The sequence below is a fragment of the Pithys albifrons genome, chromosome 4, assembly GCF_047495875.1.
Source record: "Pithys albifrons albifrons isolate INPA30051 chromosome 4, PitAlb_v1, whole genome shotgun sequence".
Taxonomy (NCBI): Eukaryota; Metazoa; Chordata; class Aves; order Passeriformes; family Thamnophilidae; genus Pithys; species Pithys albifrons.
In genome coordinates, this window is record NC_092461.1 from 28,088,005 (window position 1) to 28,107,473 (window position 19,469).

The window sequence follows — 19,469 nt, forward strand, 5'->3', positions numbered from 1 at the left end:
TGAACATTTTCAGGCATGGAGCAGCCACAGCTCCACTGGAATGGGATGTGCCAGGGCCTCACCACCCTCTCAGCCAAGAATTTCTTCACAATATCCCATCTATCCTGCCCTCTGGCAGTAGGAAGCCATTCCCTGTGTCCTGTCACCCCATCCCCCTGTCCCAAGTCCCTCTGCAGCTCTCCTGGAGCCCCTTCAGGCACTGGAAAGGGCTCTGAGGTTTCCTCAGAGTCTTTTCTCCAGGCTGAGCACCCCCTGCTCTCCCAGCCTGTCATTCAAGAACAGGGCAAATTAAAGTATAATTAACTAATTAATTTGGGAGCTCAGCCCTCCCTGCTGTGCCAGGACCCCTGCATGGGCAGAGAGCTCCCAATTCATCCAAGGGGTTTTTCCATGGGGAAGCGGGGATGGATCCAGCTCTCAAAGGCTCTCCAAGTCCCACACTGGGCTTTTGAAACCCTAATTTCCAGCCAAAGCTGTTTGCAATCCCCTTTGGCTCCCTGGGCACAGAGAAGCAACCCTGAAAATTCCAGAGAGCTTTGTTGATCCAAATCATCAGATCAGGCATCTCCTGCAGGTTCCTGTTTCCCTCAGCGCCTGAAGGTCACCAGGACATCAAAAAGCCCCCAAATTTTAGGGTGGAGGTTTGCCCTGCTCTTTGTGACCCCATCCAAACCCATCTCCATCATCATCATCCTCTCCTGCTTCTGTCAAGTCCCTCCAGTCCCACTTCATCCTGCTCTCTCCTGTCTCCTGCTCAATCCTTCTGCAACACCCACACGGCACAATCCCAGGACCAGGATTTTGGGAAGGCTCTGGAGTGTGGGAGGGTGCCAGGACAGTCTGGCAGCCACTGGTGTCACCAGCACAGCACTGGTTTTGGTAGCCATCCCCCTCAAGAAGCCTCCTCAGCCACCCACCAAGTGATGGGGTGACACCAAAGGTCACAATGTCCATCTGCTGCCCACCCCCAGCTCTTCTGCCTTACCCAAAATTGCTTCCAGGGTGTTGGTGATGGCTCAGATGGAGATCATGGGTAACAGCCACACTCCAGATGATTCCATGGAGCCACACCAGCACAGCACAGCCATGTGGATAGACCCTGCTGCCAGCCCCCCAACCACCCTGAGATTCCCAGGACATCCATCCATTTCCAGGCTGGAAACTTAATTTGAGGTATTTTTGGGTTTATTGGCCCAATATGAGGTGTCTCAAAGGATGGTGGGCCGAGGACACAGGTGTGGTCACCAGGCAGGTGACCCCCTATTTACCCACCCAACTGCAGGTGACAACCCTCCAGTACCTCTTTGCTCCCCTTCTCAGGGACACTTTTCCCTGTGGAAACCAGAAACAGGGTGGGGGGAAATCTGCCCTGTGCATGAATCTCTGAGTGGATAAAGAAGACCCACAGCCCAGATAATCCCAAAATCTTCAGGTTTTGGATCCATCAACCTCTTCATGCCTCCCTTCTTTGGAACGCCCTGCCCCACATTCCAAGCTCCCCTGTGGAACCAGCTCCTTCCATGCTGGGACACTCACCAGGGCAGTCGCAGAGGGCGATGGCAGCAAAGTAGTGGGAGAGGGCTTTGAAATGCTCCGACTTGACGTGGACCATGGTGGTCCAGGAGAAGGGAACATAGTCCTTCACGTGGGGCTGGGTCATGGTCTGGTGCACCAGTGAGTAGACATCCTCCACCTGTGAGGAGTGAAGAGACGAGAGCTGAGGTGCAGGACCTCCATCAGGAGACACTGACAGATGGTTGTCCTCTCCTTGGGGGTTATGAAGCAGTGGTGACATCCCACCAAGTCCAGCTGGATGGGGTCAAAGTGCTGGGACCTGCAGTTGGGCCACAACAACGCCCTGCAGCACCACAGGCTGGGGACAGAGTGGCTGGACAGGGCCAGGCAGGACCAGGGAGCTGGGAATGCTGAGGGACAGCAGCTGGACAGGAGCCAGGTGTGCCCAGGTGGCCAAAAAGCCAATGGCATCCTGGCCTGGACTGGGAATAGCATGGCCAGCAGGACCAGGGAAGGGATTCTGCCCCTGGACTGGGCACTGGTGAGGCCACACCTCGAGTGCTGTGCCCAGTTCCGGGCCTCTCAGTTTGGGAAGGACATGGAGGGGCTGGAGCGGGGCTGGAGAAGGGAATGGAGGTGGGGAAGAGTCTGGAGCACAATTCCTGTGAGGAGCAGCTGAGGGAGCTGAGGGGGCTCAGCCTGGAGAGGAGGAGGCTCAGGGGGGACCTTCTTGCTCTCCACAACTCCCTGACAGGAGGTTGTAGCCAGGTGGGCTGGGGATCTGCTCCCAGGGAACCAGCAGCAGGACAAGAGGGCACAGCCTTGAGCTGCTCCAGGGGAGGTTTAAGCTGGACATCAGGAAGAAGTTCTTCCCAGAGAGAGGGACTGGTCATTGGAATGGGCTGCCCAGGGAGGGGCTGCAGTCACCATCCCTGGAGGTGTTTTAGAAGAGACTGGACATGGCACTCAGTGCCATGGTCTGGTTGACAAGGTGGTGTTGGGTCAGAGGTTGGACTTGATGATTTCAGAGGTCTTTTTCAACCTGGCTGATTATGTGAGGTCCTCTCCTCCCCCAGATCCTCACCCTTGCTGCCTCCTGAGCGAGCTGCAGCCGGGCCAGGAAGTCATTCTGGGCTCGGAGCAAGGTCATCTTCTCAAAGACACACTCCTGGACTTGGGCTACCATCAGCCTCACCAGCATGTTCAGGGAGGCCGCGCTCATGTCCAGGCTGGGAGCGTTGGAGAAGTTCTCCTTCAAGTAGTTAAAGGCACCTGCATGAGGGAGAAGCCCCTGGTAGTCACTGGGCTTATTATTTTTGTCAAGAAAACCTCTTGAAAGTTCTGATTATAAATGGTGAGTCCAAAAAGGCCAGGGGTCCATCTAAACCATCCCTGTGCCCACAGCTTTCTTCTCCAAAGCTCTGTCTGGTCCCAGTCCCAGGGTCTCTTCCCATGGCTGCTCACAGATGGATCAGCACTTCTTATCTTCCCAGATGGATCATCCCTATTGCCATGTGTGAAGTGAGAGCCCTTCAGGAGGCTGGTGGGTCATCTCAGTTCCTCTCCACAACCCACAGGAGCAGAGTAGAGACACCTTGCACTTGGTGTGCTGTCCCTTGATGGCACCCTGTCCCATCCCTCTTTGCTCCCTCCCCTTCTGGCACTCCTGGGGATTATTCCCACTCCAGGGAACGGCTGCCTGGGTGTCAGAGATCACCAAAAGACTTGGGTCAAACTGCTGCTGGTCCAGCAGAGCCCATCCCTCCCTGAAAATGCCAACTGGGAAAGGACCTTTGGATCAGGTGCCACTGTCCAGCTTTCCCAGGCCTGCACTGCTGAAGCTACAAACTGGATTTCCAGATAAGGGAAGAGGCTGATAAGAGGCTCTCCTATGAGGTGGGATAATCCTGATCCTGCCAATGTCCTCCCTTACATGATGACTCTGCTGTGAAAATCCCTCTGGGGAATCTTGAAGGTATTTCACATCTGGCCTGGGCTGTTCATCTCAGATGTTGGACCCTGATTGACGCTGAGCCCTGAGAGGTGTCAGAGACTTGAGACACATCCCATGACGCCACTCTGTGTAAAACTCCCACCTCAGGGGAGGAACATGCTGTTCCCACCTGAGCTGGAAGTGTAAAGTAACTCATGAGGTCTTTGAGCCCGTGGGTTTCCTTTACCCACAACAGATCAAGACCATTGATCAATCAACAGACAGTAAAGCTGCAACGACCAAGTTCCAACTCTGGATCTGCTTTTACCCTTCTTTTCTCCTCCTTTCCTTACGCATTTCCTGAAGTATTATTTTTATGCTTTAATATTCCTGATTACTATAGATTGATAACGCCCAAAATGGGTACAAACCCTTTGGGAACAAAATTATTCAAAAATAAACCACACATACATATATTTACCAACACCAACCATTCAGTGTCCTTTCATTCTAATCCACCCCAAGGGATTCATGAACAAGACCTTGGGTTACCCTTCCCCTGGACTCTGCCTTGGGGAGGCCACACCTTGAGTGTTGTGTTCAGTTCTGGGCCCCTCAGTTGAGGAAAGATCTTGAGGGGCTGGAGCGGGGCCAGAGAAGAGCAACGAGGCTGGAGAAGTGACTGGAGCACAAGTGCTGTGGGGAGAGGCTGAGGGAGCTGGGGGTGTTTAGCCTGGAGAAGAGGAGGCTCAGAGGTGACCTCAGCACTGTCTGGAACTCCCTGAAGGGAAGTTCTGGCCAGCTGGGGGTTGGTCTCTTCTCCCAGGCGCTCAGCAACAGGACAAGGGGGCACGATGGGCTCAAGCTCTGCCAGGGGAAATTGAAGCTGGAGATCAGAAAAAAATTCTTTGCAGAGAGAGTGCTCAGGCATTGGAATGGGCTGCCCAGAGAGGGGGTGGATTCCCCATCCCTGGAGGTTTTTCAGCTGAGCTTGGCCGTGGCACTGAGTGCCATGATCTGGTAAAGGGACTGGAGTTGGACCAAGGGTTGGACTTGATGATCTCGGAGGTCTTTTCCAACCTGATCCATTCTATGATTCTGGGGTGGGACACAACCCTGGGAGATGGCCAAGGGGCACCCCACATACCAGCTGCCTTCTGGAAGGCGTTGATGGCCTGGTTGAGGCCGGGCAGTGCCGCGCGGTCCTGCCGCGCCCCGATCTGTGTGTGCAGGGCCCCCAGGTTGAAGAGGACACTGCCCTTCTCGAAGGCCAGAGCCCGCTGGTGGGATGGGACCCCCGTCAGGGAGTCGTACCTGGAGGAGGGAAGAGTCAACAGCTGCCCATCCAGTGCTCATGGACACCAAGGGGTTGCAACGAAATGGTCTTGAAGGTCCCTTCCATCCCAAACCACTCTAGCCCTGCCCAGGGATGCAGGAGAAGCCTGGAATGTTTTCAGTGCTCTCTGTGGCCTTGAAGGTCCCTTCCATCCCAAACCACTCTAGCCCTGCCCAGGGATGCAGGAGAAGCCTGGAATGTTTTCAGTGCTCTCTGTGGCCTTGAAGGTCACTTCCATCCCAAACCATTCTATCCCTGCCCAGGGATGCAGGAGGAGCCTGGAATGTTTTCAGTGCTCTGTGTGGGCTTAAAGGTCCCATCCCAGACCACTCTATCCCTGCCCATGGATGCAGGAGGAGCCTGGAGGGTTCTCAGTGCTCTGTGTGGGCTTGAAGGTCCCATCCCAGACCACTCTATCCCTGCCCATGGATGCAGGAGGAGCTTGGGGAGGGTTCTCAGTACTCTGTGTGGGCTTGAAGGTCCCTTCCATCTCAAACCACTCTATCCTTGCCCATGGATGCAGGAGGAGCCTGGAGGGCTCTCAGTGCTCATTGTGGGTTTGTAGCCACCATTCCCATCGTGGTTCATCATGTTCCCCCCTAATTATCCCACCCCAGGGAAGAGCAAACCCAGATCTCTGTGTCCACCAGCCCTGGCTTTGCTGCCATCGTGCAGGTTTGATCCCAAGTCCTTCAGTGCCCCATCAAGAAAGGATTGGGAAGGTTTCACCCACCAGTGGAAGAAGACCCCGAGGGTTTTGTTGGGAGGGAAGAAGCGGCTGTCCAGGAAGTAGAGCTGGTTGTAATATTCCATGAGGAGCTCCAGCCCGGCCTCGTTGCGGCTCGGGGTGCGCATGGCCTGTGGGTGGGAGAGGAGAGGGGGGTGGCACAGAGGGACAACATCCCTGGCACCGGGGGAGAGACCCCAGAGAGGGACTGAGCATTGGGAGTGTTCACCTGGAGAAGGGAAAGGCTTCAGGGAGAGCTCAGAGCCCCTTCCAGAGCCTAAAGGAGCTCCAAGAGAGCTGGAGAGGGACATGGGATGAGGGATGGGGGGACAGGACACAGGGAATGGATTCCCAGGGTTGGGTGGGATATTGGGAAGGAATTCCTGGATGGGAAGGAATTCCTGGATGGGAAGGAATTCCTGGATGGGAAGGAATTCCTGGATGGGAAGGTGGGCAGGGCCTGGCACAGGTTGGGCAGAGAAGCTGTGGCTGCCCCATCCCTGGAAGTGTCCAAGGCCAGGTTGGACACTGCTTGGAGCAACCTGGGATAGTGGAATATTTTTTATTTTCAATTTATTTTACTTTTATATTTGCTTTTTATTTTCTATTAATCATTTTTAATATATATTTTTGGGTTTATTTTACTTTTAATTTCATTGTTTATTTTATTTTGGGCATTTATTTTTCTTTACCTCTATTTTTTCTTTTCTCTTTTTTAATATCTTTTAAATTTTTTATTTTCATTTCTTTTTAATTTTTTATTTTATCTGTATTTTGTTTTTTATTTTCTATTTTTTGTTATTTTATTTTTCATTTTTGTTTTTGTTATTTTATTTTTATTTTTCATTTTTTTGTTTTTATTTTATTTTTTATTTTCTTTTCCATTTTTATTTTCCTTATTTTATTTTTAACTATATTTAGGCTTTAATTTTTTATTTTTCTTTATTTTTATGTTGCGTTTCTCCTTTTTCTTTCTATTTGCTTTTTTATTTTAGTTTTTATTTTAGTTTTTAATTTTATTTTCTCCTTAGCTCATTATTACCTATTTTTTTATTTTCTTTTTCTGGTTTTTAATTTTCATTTTATTTTGAACTTAGTTTTATTTAATTTTATTTACTTTCTTTACTTTTTTATTCCCTTTAAATTTTTTATTTTCATTATTTCATTTTTATTTTCATTTCATTTTTCATTTATTTTCATTTCATTTTTATTTTCATTTCATTTTTCATTTATTTTCATTTCATTTTTATTTTCATTTCATTTTTCATTTATTTTCATTTCATTTTTATTTTCATTTCATTTTTCATTTATTTTCATTTCATTTTTATTTTCATTTCATTTTTCATTTATTTTCATTTCATTTTTATTTTCATTTCATTTTTCATTTATTTTCATTTCATTTTTATTTTCATTTCATTTTTCATTTATTTTCATTTCATTTTTATTTTCATTTCATTTTTCATTTATTTTCATTTCATTTTTATTTTCATTTCATTTTTCATTTATTTTCATTTCATTTTTATTTTCATTTCATTTTTCATTTATTTTCATTTCATTTTTATTTTCATTTCATTTTTCATTTATTTTCATTTCATTTTTATTTTCATTTCATTTTTCATTTATTTTCATTTCATTTTTATTTTCATTTCATTTTTCATTTATTTTCATTTCATTTTTATTTTCATTTCATTTTTCATTTATTTTCATTTCATTTTTATTTTCATTTCATTTTTCATTTATTTTCATTTCATTTTTATTTTCATTTCATTTTTCATTTATTTTCATTTCATTTTTATTTTCATTTCATTTTTCATTTATTTTCATTTCATTTTTATTTTCATTTCATTTTTCATTTATTTTCATTTCATTTTTATTTTCATTTCATTTTTCATTTATTTTCATTTCATTTTTATTTTCATTTCATTTTTCATTTATTTTCATTTCATTTTTATTTTCATTTCATTTTTCATTTATTTTCATTTCATTTTTATTTTCATTTCATTTTTCATTTATTTTCATTTCATTTTTATTTTCATTTCATTTTTCATTTATTTTCATTTCATTTTTATTTTCATTTCATTTTTCATTTATTTTCATTTCATTTTTATTTTCATTTCATTTTTCATTTATTTTCATTTCATTTTTATTTTCATTTCATTTTTCATTTATTTTCATTTCATTTTTATTTTCATTTCATTTTTCATTTATTTTCATTTCATTTTTATTTTCATTTCATTTTTCATTTATTTTCATTTCATTTTTATTTTCATTTCATTTTTCATTTATTTTCATTTCATTTTTATTTTCATTTCATTTTTCATTTATTTTCATTTCATTTTTATTTTCATTTCATTTTCATTTCATTTTTCATTTTATTTTTATTTTTTTTACCTTTTTTTCTCTTTTTTTCTAAATTTCCTTTAAACTTTTCATGTTTGTTTTTATTTCATTTTTTATCTTCGTTTTATTTCATTTCTTATTTTATCTTTATTTTTATTTCCTATTTTTCATCTCCTCCTAAATTTTTATTTCCCTTTATACTTTAATTTTTTTCCCTAATCTGCTTTTTAAAATTATTTTATCCTTTAACTCCCGTTAAATCCAAAAGGTTCTCCAGCGCTGGAATCCCCCAGGTTGGGGCAAACTTTGGAGCACCAACCACGGGCCCTTCCAGAGCCAAAGGTGGCACCTCCACCTTTGCCACCCACGAGCCACCGACCTGTCTCAGCTCCATCAGCTCCTTGATTTCCTTCTCAAACAGGACACCCTCCTCTCCATAGTGTTCCCTGATGAAATCCTGGATGGAGAAAACAGGAGAAAAGGAGACTCTGAGTGCCCCTTCCCAACAGATTTTTATGATCCAAAGGCTGAATTTGGACAATTCCATAAACCATCTCCCTGCTCTCCAGCATCTCCAAACCCTCATCTCCCACTTGCCCATGTTTTAATTCCAGTTCCTTCATGTGAATTGAGTTTTTTCCAGCTATTCCAAACCAGATGTCCTGGTTTGGCAACGGAGATCACTGGGTGGGTGTGACCAAGGCTGTGGATTCTCCACCCTCTAAATAATTTCTCATTAAACAACAGACCATTTGCAGCAGCTGCCCAGGGCACACCTGACCCCTCAGGCTGGGAGCTGGCTGGGAAAGAAGCCTGGGAGAGGAGCTGGGAGAACTCCCCTCCAGGGAGTCCTTGGCACCTCCACACCCACCTGAGGGCTCAGCTCTGCTCAGGGGCCAGCAACGATTCCAAAATCCCCCCTGACTCCCAGAGTCAGATCCCCCAGTGTGGAACTCCCTGCCCTGGGGGAGGCACTGGGGGCTCCCACTTGGACCTGAGGGTAAATAATCTTGGGGTTTGGAGACCTCTGGGACCACTGGTTGGATCCAGAAGAGGAGCAGAACCTGGACAGGAGGAGCCCACCACTCTCCACCAGACTGTGCCATCATCTGCACCAACAGGTTTGTCCCTTCCTTTCCCTTTGGACTCGGAGGAACCACGTGGGGCTCAGCACAGGGGCCACCAAACCCCTCTGTGTTTGTGCCCCAGGGGGCTGGTTTGTACCTCTGGGTTTTGTGGGTTAAACCCAATTTCTCTTTGTGCCACTGCATTTATTGTGATACTTTTATTAAATTGTCACTCTTGACTTATAATCTCTTTTGTGTTGGGTTCGTTTGTCCTGCTGGTTTATCTTTAAACCAGCACACCAGGAAATGCTTCTTTAGCATCAATCAAGGCCATAAACCCCCAACACTCACCTTCAGTGGCACCAGCAGATCCAGCTCCTTCGTCTCCTTCAGGCCCAGAGGGATCATTGGAACGCTGATGGATTCACTGGAAGAAAACAACAAGTCATTTGGAGTTGGTTTAAAAGCCTTGGAGGGATCCTGTGGGACAGGGACTAAAATGAAGCAGCTCTTTGCCCTGGGCTTGTGCTCCTGTTAAAAACAGAAGGATGCACTTCCCAAAAAAATTTGGAAGAAGTTGCCGAGAAAACCTGAAAAGATCCCTCTTATCCCTCCAGCTTCTGCTCTTCATGGAATTGTGGAACGGTTTGGGTTGGAAGGGACCTTGAAGACCATGAAGTTCCAACCCCCTGCCAAGGACAGGGACACCTTCCACCATCCCAGGTTGCTCCAAGCTCCATCCAACCTGGCCTCGGACACTTCCAGGGATGGGGCAGCCACAGCTTCTCTGGGCAACCTGTGCCAGGGCCTCACCACCCTCACAATATTTAGTATTTATTTGGATTTTCTGCTGCCAAGAAGAGTAAAAATGGTCTGAAGGAGCAGCAGAGCCTGGAGGGGACAGGAAGTGACAGCCCTACTGGACCTTCCATGGGATTTCTCTGCTGGAGATGGGGAATGGGAAGCTGCTGTGGAACCTGCAGCTCATCCCAGCTCCACAAATGCTTTCCCTCCTATCTATCTGTCCCCTGGGCATGTTCCCAACTCCAGCACCGATCCACCAATTTCTGCATCCTTGGACACTGGTTTAGAGACATGGAAATGTGGTGGAATGGGATGGGAGGTGGGTCAGGCAGGACTAAGCCCCCTCTCATTCCCTTCAAAAGCCACGGATAACTCATTATCCCATCATTCATTAGGGAGGAAAAGAGGCAAAAAAAATTCCAAAATTCAAGGGAGGGAGTTTGAACCCACATTTTCATCTGTTCCTACAGAACAAAGAGCTCCAAGAGCCATAATTAGTGCAGAAAACCAATCACTGGGTTCCTTAACGAGATTCCACTTGGATCCAACGCCTGGAGCAAAACAAAGGGACATTTGTTTGGGCTGGGAAGGGTTTGGGGTTGTTGCTACTCTTGTTTACTTTTCAAACCAGGACAAAAAACGCTTGGAAAAGCCAAGTGTCCCTCATAGGGAATGTTGGGGAGGATAAATGAATCCCAATTTTAGGGCAGAAGAAGGATCAGCATCCAAGATTTCATTCAGATAGAAAAGACCCTCTGAGTGCAGCAAACCCCCAAGGGTGGTGGAGATCTGGGATCCTTCAGCTTCCTCTCCATAGGACACCTGTGATCCTCAAAAAATCCTGCATCCAGCTCTTCTCAGTCCTACATTTAATGCCAAAGGAGCAACCTGCAGGATGGAGTCACTGCAGCACCCCATGGAGTCACTGATGTTCTCCTGATCTTTGCAGCTCTGGCCCAGCAGCACAGAAATCCTTCCCCTGTGCTGGGAAAAGCAGGATGGACAAAGAAATGCAGAATCATGGAATGGTTTGGGTTGGAAGGGACCTCAAAGATCATCCAGTTCCACCCCATGCCATGGGCAGGGACAACTTCCACTAGCCCAGGTTGTTCCAAGCCCCATCCAACCTGGCCTTGGACACTTCCAGGGATGGGGCAGCCACAGCTTCTCAGGGCAACCTGTGCCAGGGCCTGCTCACCCTCCCATCCAGGAGTTCCTTCCCAATATCCCATCTAAAGCACCTGTATTTCAGTTTGAAGCCATTCCCTGTGTCCTGTCAATCTATTCCTTGTCCCAAGTCCCTCTACAGCTCCCCTGGAGCTCCTTCAGGGACTAGAAGAGGTTCTCAGGTCTTTCAGGAGCTTTCTCTTCTCCAGGCTGGACATTCCCAGCTCTCCCAACTTGTCTCCATGTCAGAGGAGCTCCAGCCCTTGGAGCATCTCCGTGGTCTCCTCTGGACTTGCTCCAGCAGCTCCACATCCTTGTGCTGTTGGACCCCAGAGCTGGAGGCAGCTCTGCAGGTGGGGTCTCACCTGAGAGGGGCAGAATTCCCCCTTTTCCTGCTGCCCACACTGTGGGATAAGCCCAGGACACAGGAGGTTTCTGGGAGCCACCACACATGGCTGGGGCATGTCCAGCTTCTCTTCCACCAGCAGCCCGAAGTCCTTCTCTGTGCTCGTCTCAACCTCTTCATCCCCCAGCCTAGATTTGTGTTGGGATTGTCCTGATCCAGGAGCAGGACATTGCACTTGGCCTTGTTGAACATCATGAGCTTCACCTGGAACCACACCTGGAGCTTGTCCAGGTCCCTCTGGATGCCACTCCACCCCTCAGCTGGGTCAAACCCTCAACACTTCATGGTGTCGTCCAACACCATCCACTTTGGGAAGGAGCAGCTCCCAAATCTCTCCAGCAGCTCCACCATTGGAATTCCTCCTTTTCCCACTCAGCCACCTCAGGTTTCCTGGGATTGCTGCTCCAGGGAGTCCAGCCTGAGGGAGCTGGGGAAGCTTTTCCAAGTGCTGGAAAATTGCAGTTAATTAAAGGTCTAATCTTGGAAAGGTGGGGGAAAATCACAGACCTCCAAGATCATCAAGTGCAACCTTTGACCCAACCCCACTGTGCCAACCAGCCCAGAGCACCAAGTGCCACCTTGAGTCATTCCTTGAACACCTCCAGGGATGGTGATTCCATCACCTAATCCCTTTGTTGGGACAATAAATCAGTGACCAATCTGCTCTGGGAACAGGCAGGGTGGGAGGTCTGGAGCTTGTGCAGCCACACTTTTCATTTCTTCTCCTAAATTCCTTATGACACCTGCTGGAAAAAGCTCCTGCTCTGGTGGGATGTTCAGGAAAGGTGGACATTGTTCCTGCCCTGTGAATGTCTAAAGGATGCACCATCCAACCCCAAACATCTCAATACCTCCTATAGGAAAACTTGTTGATTTTTTATTCCTAATATTCCCAGGCTGAAAAACTCTTCCCAGCAAACCTGTCCCATGCCCAAATCCTCCTCTATTCTCCAGCCACCACCTCGTGGTCCTTCTATCAGAGGATCCAACCTGGTGCGGACCAGGGTGGACAAGGTGAGAGGCTGCCCTGCCCCCAGAAAAAAGCAAAAATGAGATGCTGAGGATAAAAATAAATTCCCAAAGGATCTTTTCCCACCCACCCACAGGTGTACCTGTCGTGCTGATAGATGTCCACGCTGCTGTTCAGCTCCTCCAGCTCCTCCTTCAGCAGTTGCAGGTTGGAGTTGACGTAGCTCAGCTCCAGGGCCACTGTCTCCTTCACCTTGTGGTTACTGGTGGCCCTGCAGGACAAAACCCCGAGGGTCAAACCTCCCTCCTGGCTTTCTTGATCAAGGCTGGGCTGCTTTGATGAACAGGGATTGAGTTATCCTGGTGGTGGATCCATCCAAACCTTCCCACAGGAATGGGCCTCTGGTTCTTCATGGGATCATGGAATGGTTTGGGTTGGAAAAGGCACCTCTGAAGGTCACCCAGTGCCACCCCCTGCCATGGGCAGGGACACCTTCCCTATCTCAGGTTGCTCCAAGCCCTGTCCCACCTGGCCTTGGACACTTCCAGGAATAGGATGTGTCAGGTCCTTCCCACCCTCCCAGCCAAGAATTCCTTCCCAATATCCCACCTATTCCTGCCCTCTGGCACTGGGAAGCCATTCCGTGCTCTGTCCCTCCATCCCTTGCTCCAAGTCCCTCTCCAGCTCTACTGGAGCTCCTTTAGGCACTGGAAGGGGCTCTGAGGTCTCTCCCTGGATCCTTCTCTTCTCCAAGATGGACATTCCCAGCCTTCCCAGCCTGTCTCCAGAGCGAAGGTTTTCCAGCCCTTGGAGCATCTCCCAGAACCTTCTCTTCTCCAGGCTGGACATGCCCAGCTTTCCCAGCCCTTCAGGTCCAGGCAATACTTGCTCTTCCAGAGCATCCAAGATCCTTGGGCAGCAAAGGCTGAGACCAAACCAAACTCCTCCCAGTGTTGCCTCCAGCTGTTCCCATCCCACAGAAACCTTTCCCTGTCCCATCCCTGCTCCCACCCCAAATGCACCTTCAGACCGGGCTGTGACCACTCCAGGGGCTCTCCCACCCCCAGGAAAGCCCTTTATGGTTTAGTTTGGGGAGAAAAAAGCTTATTTTGGGGTGCAAACAGCCCTTTCTGCACCCCCCAAGCCTCCCTTCCCTCCTCCACAAGATGCAAACCCCAGGGAGTGATTCCAGCTGCCTGTTTCCAGCAGGACAAGCTCCCAAAGCTGATTAAACCCTCCTTATCTGCTCCCAAGGAAAACAGGGAGAGATAACCCAGAGCTGGAAAGGGCACTGGCTGCCAAACCCCCTCGTGTTCCAGGAAAACACCAGCTCTGCTTGGCCTTTCCTCCAGCTTTTCCAGAGCACATGGCCTTGGATTGACTTTTTTTTTTTGGATTGTATCCTTTTGGGATTTTGGGATGTTTTCTTTGATAATCTGGTGTTTTGGTGTCTCCTCTTCCCTCCTCTTTGCTGGGATTTCTCAAGAGCAACGAGGGTTTATTTTATTTTTAAACAAACAAAGCAAAACCACAGAAAGTCCAAAGATCCTTCAGGATTTCTGCAATTCCTCAGGCAGAACCGGCATCCTCTTTCCATATAAAGGAGGTTTTAGTCCTCATTTCAGTCCTCCACACACCTCAGCACCTCCAAGTCTGCCCCTGCTGTCCCCAAAATCATCTTCCAAGAGGGATCAAAGACAGTTCTCCTTTCTTGCTCCCAGCTGACAATAACTTTGGCTGTCAACAGTCACCTGATTATTTTCCAGGTGTCTGAGCACAGTTTCCAGCAGGATTTGCTCCATGATCTTGCCTGGGATTTGTCACCAAGTTAAGCTTTTAAAGCCCAATGTCACTTCAGGGCACTTCACTTTGCAAGTGCCACAGGAAACTAATCCTGGAATGGACCTTAAAGGTCATCCAGTTCCACCCCCTGCCATGGGCAGGGACAGCTCCCACTATCCCAGATTGCTCCAACCTGGCCTGGGACACTTCCAGGGATGGGGCAGCCACAGCTTCTCTGGGAATTCCATCCCAGTTCCTCACCAACCTCACAGGGAAGAATTGCACCCCAATATTCCATGTAAAGCTTCCATATTTCAGTTTGTGTCCTGTCCCTCCATCCCTTGTCCCAAGTCCCTCTCCAGCTCCTCATCACCCTCCCAGCCAAGAATTCCTTCCCAATATCTCATCTAACCCTGGGAAGCCATTCCCTGTGTCCTGTCACTCCATCCCTTGTCCCCAGTCCCTCTCCAGCTCCTCATCACCCTCCCAGCCAAGAATTCCTTCCCAATATCCCATCTAACCCTGGGAAGCCATTCCTCTTGTCCTGTCACTCCATCCCTTGTCCCCAGTCCCTCTCCAGCTCTCCTGGAGCCCCTTCAGGCACTGGAAGGGGCTCTGAGGTCTCCCTGGATCCTTCTCTTCTCCAGGTGGACATTCTCATCTCTCCCAGCCTGTCTCCATGTCAGAGGAGCTCCAGCCCTTGGAGCATCTCCATGGCCTCCTCTGGACTCTCTCCAACATTCCCAACCCCTTCCTGCTTCCCATGTCATGGGATGAGCCCAGGACACAATTTCTGAGATGTGGCTTTTAATCCACTCTGAGCTTCTCCTCCAGCAACAATTCCCAATCCATCCTGAATTTCAAGCCCAGGACCTCTCAGAGAGGAAATTTTGGGAAGAACTCAACCCTTTCCCTGAGGAAACCTGCACTCCTGTTCCCATCATTTTTCAAGCATTTTGGGGTTTTTTTCTTTTTAATTTTAGAGGTTAAAAGCAGCAAATTCAGCTACAAATTCTGCTCCAGGCTGGAAAATCCAGAACATTTTCCCACTTGCATTTAGGATTTCCTTGTGGAATCCAAAGGAATTTTATCCCTGCAATTCTACTCTTAATTTTTCAGCAATAACCTTTAGATTTGCATCATTATCCCCCTTCTCCTCAGCCTTTAATTTCAGGCAAAATCCTGAATTTGAACAAGAAATAAAAAGGTTTTTGCTGCCTCTTCCCATTTATTTCCCCACCAAACCCCACAGGGATTTTTTTTTCCAACACTCCATCCATGGCAATTTCTCCATTTATTTTCCCAACTCTCCATCCATGGCAATTTCTCCAGGAAAAGAAACAGAACAGCTCAGGAGAAGATTTTTCCAAGCATTTTGTTTTTTTTTTTCTTTTTAATTTTAGAGGTTTAAACCAGCAAATTCAGCTTAAAATTCTGGACAACCCCACTACTTTTTTTCCACTTTCCTAGAGAGATCCAAAGGAATTTTATCCCTGCTATTCCAGACTATAATTTTTCAGCAATAACTTTTACACTTGCAAAAAAATCCCTCCTCTTCCTCAGCCTTTCATTCAGACGCAAACTGCATTATTTATTCTCCCACATTTCCCAGGTTTCATAAACCTGGAGCACCAGAATTCCCCCAAAAAAACCCCATCATTGCAAAGTGGATTCGTGGGAGGGAAGAGAAGTGGCTGCTCCAAAAGGACATTTAAACTGCTGAGCCAGCAAAAAACAAAACAAAAAAACCAAACCACAACCAACCAAACAAACAAAAAGCCTCATCAGTGCATTTCCCTGCCTGGGTAATTAAGATTTTTTTCTTTTTTTTTTTTTCACATCCCATTTTTCCTCCCTCCCCTTCCTGCTGTTTTTGCACTAAAACCAGGCACTGGTTTTGCTGAGTCAGCACTTTTTTTTTTTTTTTAATTAGAATAAAGGGGAGTGGCCCATGTTGGGATTTCGTGGCTTTTTATTTTCCTCCACTAATTAGGGCAGACACAGCCACATTACAGGAGTAGTGGGAGGTGGGGGATGGAACTCACCTTCACCAGGAAAACATAATTTTTTGGTGGCTCAACTATTATTCCCTTAAATCATTCAAGTCCAGAAGTGAAAAGTTCAATTTGATTTTATTTGGGGTTTAAATATAAAATAAAATAAAATAAAATAAAATAAATAAAATAAAATAAATAAAATAAAATAAATAAAATAAAATAAATAAAATAAAATAAATAAAATAAAATAAATAAAATAAAATAAATAAATAAAATAAACAAAATAAAATAAATAAAATAAAATAAACAAAATAAAATAAATAAAATAAAATAAACAAAATAAAATAAATAAAATAAAATAAACAAAATAAAATAAATAAAATAAAATAAACAAAATAAAATAAATAAAATAAAATAAAATAAATAAAATAAAATAAATAAAATAAAATAAATAAAATAAAATAAATAAAATAAAATAATCAAAATAAAATAATCAAAATAAAATAATCAAAATAAAATAATCAACAAATTGGCAAAATATGCCCCCTAAAAAAAAGGTATTTAAGGGCAGTTTTCTGGCATTTTTTTATGTTAAAGACCTGGATTTGTGCTCTTATATAGTCCAGAAAAATATAGACAAGAGATGCCAAAAAAAGTCATATTGGATTAAAATTGATGCTAAATAATGTTGTGATTGATGCTAAATAATGTTGTGATTGCACCACAAACACTCGAAAGGGAAAGACAACATAGATTTGGATCTCCTGGTGCTGGAAAGGTGTGTTGGCACCATCCCAAAAATGCATCTTCCAACAGGAGGAAGAGCCACCAGTCAGTGCCCATTGGCAAAGCCATCCCTGAATTGGCAGTTTCTGCTGTCCTGGGACCACTGGGGATGGGATTTTGGCAAGTAAAATGGGCTTGGATTGGACCTCAGGAGAAGTTTGTGCACTGAAAGGGTCACCAAGCCCTGGAGGGATGGAAAAGGATGTGTGGATGTGGCACTTGGAAAAGTGGAGCCTTGGCAGTGCTGGGGGAATGGTTGGACTTGATCTTCAACGTATTTTCCAACCTAAATGGTTTTATGATCCTAAAGCTGGATTTTATGGAATGGTTTGGATTGGAAGGGACCTGAAATCTCATCCAGTCCCACCCCTGCCATGGGCAGGGACACCTTCCACTATCCCCGGTTGCTTCAACCTGGCCTTGGACACTTCCAGGGATGGGGCAGCCACAGCTTCTCTGGGAAATCCATTCCAGCTCCTCACCACCTTCACAGGGAAGAATTCCTTCCCAATATCCCACCCAACCCTGGGAAGCCATTCCCTGTGTCCTGTCCCTCCATCCCTTGTCCCAAGTCCCTCTCCAGCTCTCCTGGAGCCCCTTTAGGAACTGGAAGGGGCTCCAAGGTCTCCCTGGATCCTTCTCTTCTCCAGGCTGGACATTCCCAGCTTTCCCAGACTGTCTCCATGTCAGAGGATCTCCAGCCCTTGGAGCATCTCCGAGGCCTTCACTGGACTCAATCCAACATGTCCATGTGACCCACTTGCTGGATTACCAGGAAGCAGCTCTGCAGTCCAAACTCAATCCCACTCTAACATTCATTCCCATCATTCCATCTGCTCCCCTCCTCCTTTCTAACAGCCCTCTAGGACTTTAAAATTGTACTTTTTAATTAAAATGTACCCCATGGAGGGCAGGAATTCATAGAATCACAGAATGGATTGGGTTGGAAAAGACCTCTGAGATCATCAAGTCCAACCCTTGGTCCAACTCCAGTCCCTTTACCAGATCATGGCACTCAGTGCCACGGCCAAGCTCAGCTGAAAAACCTCCAGGGATGGGGAATCCACCCCCTCTCTGGGCAGCCCATTCCAATCCCTGAGCACTCTCTCTGCAAAGAATTTCTCTCTGCTCTCCAACTTCAATTTCCCCTGGCAGAGCTTGAGCCCATCGTGCCCCCTTGTCCTATTGCTGAGTGCCTGGGAGAAGAGACCAACCCCCAGCTGGCCAGAACTTCCCTTCAGGCAGTTCCAGACAGTGCTGAGGTCACCTCTGAGCCTCCTCTTCTCCAGGCTGAACACCCCCAGCTCCCTCAGCCTCTCCCCACAGCACTTGTGCTCAAGTTCAGATGAGACTGGATGTGGCACTGAGTGACCACAGTGGGGTTGGATCAAGGGTTGGACTTGATGATCTCAGGTCTTTTCCAACCCAATCCATTCTATGATTCTGTGATCCTTAAAACCTCCAGGGATGGGGAATCCACCCCCTCTCTGGGCAGCCCATTCCAATGCCTGAGCACTCTCTCTGCAAAGAATTTCTTCCTGATCTCCAACCTAAACCTCCCCTGGCAGAGCTTCAGCTGTGCCCTCTTGTCTGGGAGAAGAGACCAACCCCCACCTGGGCACAACCTCCTGTCAGGGAGTGCTGAGGTCCCCCCTGAGCTTCCTCTTCTCCAGGATAATTTCATTTCCACCTCCAAGGGAATTGCTGGGCCAGGGGGATGCTCAGAAGGACCAGGACTCACCTGAAGAGGTTTTCTGCCCCTGCTCTCATTCTCATCTCCTTGTTGATCTGCTGGTTGATCCGGGCCCGGCGATGTTGGAGTTTGCTGCGCTGGGTCTGGGCAAAGGGGTCACAGCCCTGCTGGGAGACAAGGACAGGATCTCACCAAAAAATCACACATTTGGGGATTAAAAGTGGCACTTTCAGAGCCTGCCAGCATGGAATGCTTGGAGTTGGATGGGGGCCTTAAAGTCCATCCAGTTCCAACCCCCTACAATGGGCAGGGACTCTTCCCACTAGCCCAGGTTGCTCCAAGCCCCATCCAACCTGGCCTGGGACACTTCCAGGGATGGGGCAGCCACAGCTTCTCTGGCCAACCTGTGCCAGGGCCTGCCCACCCTCACAGAGGAAGAATTCCTTCCCAATATCCCACCCAACCCTGGGAAGCCATTCCCTGTGCCCTGTCCCTCCATGCCTTGTCCCAAGTCCCTCTCCAGCTCTCCTGGAGCCCCTTTAGGCACTGGAAGGGACTCTCAGGTCTCTCTGGATCCTTCCCTTCTCCAGGTGGACATTCCCAGCTCTCCCAGCCTGTCTCCATGTCAGAGGAGCTCCAGCCCTTGGAGCATCTCCGTGGTCTCCTCTGGCCTCGCTCCAGCAGCTCCACATCCTTCTGCTGTTGTTCCCCAGAGCTGGATGCAGAATTCCAGCTGGGATCTCACCTGAGTGGGGCAGAGGGGCAGAATCCCCCCCCCTTTCCTGCTGTCCCTGCTGTGGGATGAGCCCAGGACACCAGGAATTCCTGGGATGTGAACACACACCGATGACTCACGTGGAGCTTCTCACCCCCCAACCCCCCCCAGCCTTTCTACCACTTGAGATCAACATTCCATGACCCACTTCATGCTCCTGGAGATTTATTC

General features: G+C 47.3%; 2 protein-coding genes across 4 annotated transcripts in view; one reads left to right on the plus strand and one right to left on the minus strand.

Annotated features, from left to right (window-relative positions):
- LOC139670871 (lymphocyte antigen 6E-like) overlaps positions 1-19,469 on the plus strand; it is a 256,308-nt gene that overhangs the window by 131,305 nt on the left and 105,534 nt on the right. The gene's annotated exons all lie outside the window — the stretch shown is intronic.
- Positions 1-19,469, minus strand: part of RHPN1 (rhophilin Rho GTPase binding protein 1) — a 42,724-nt gene that overhangs the window by 12,616 nt on the left and 10,639 nt on the right. For 2 of the 3 annotated variants that reach the window (XM_071553744.1, XM_071553742.1), the window contains exons 2-9: positions 18,572-18,690; positions 12,408-12,536; positions 9,270-9,345; positions 8,231-8,308; positions 5,518-5,642; positions 4,596-4,762; positions 2,600-2,787; positions 1,537-1,693 (exon numbers count right to left, since the gene is read on the minus strand). In XM_071553744.1, coding sequence (XP_071409845.1) covers positions 1,537-1,693; positions 2,600-2,787; positions 4,596-4,762; positions 5,518-5,642; positions 8,231-8,308; positions 9,270-9,345; positions 12,408-12,536; positions 18,572-18,690 — 1,039 coding nt within the window. The remainder of the gene's footprint in view (positions 1-1,536; positions 1,694-2,599; positions 2,788-4,595; positions 4,763-5,517; positions 5,643-8,230; positions 8,309-9,269; positions 9,346-12,407; positions 12,537-18,571; positions 18,691-19,469) is intronic. The other variant, XM_071553743.1, reaches the window with a different exon arrangement.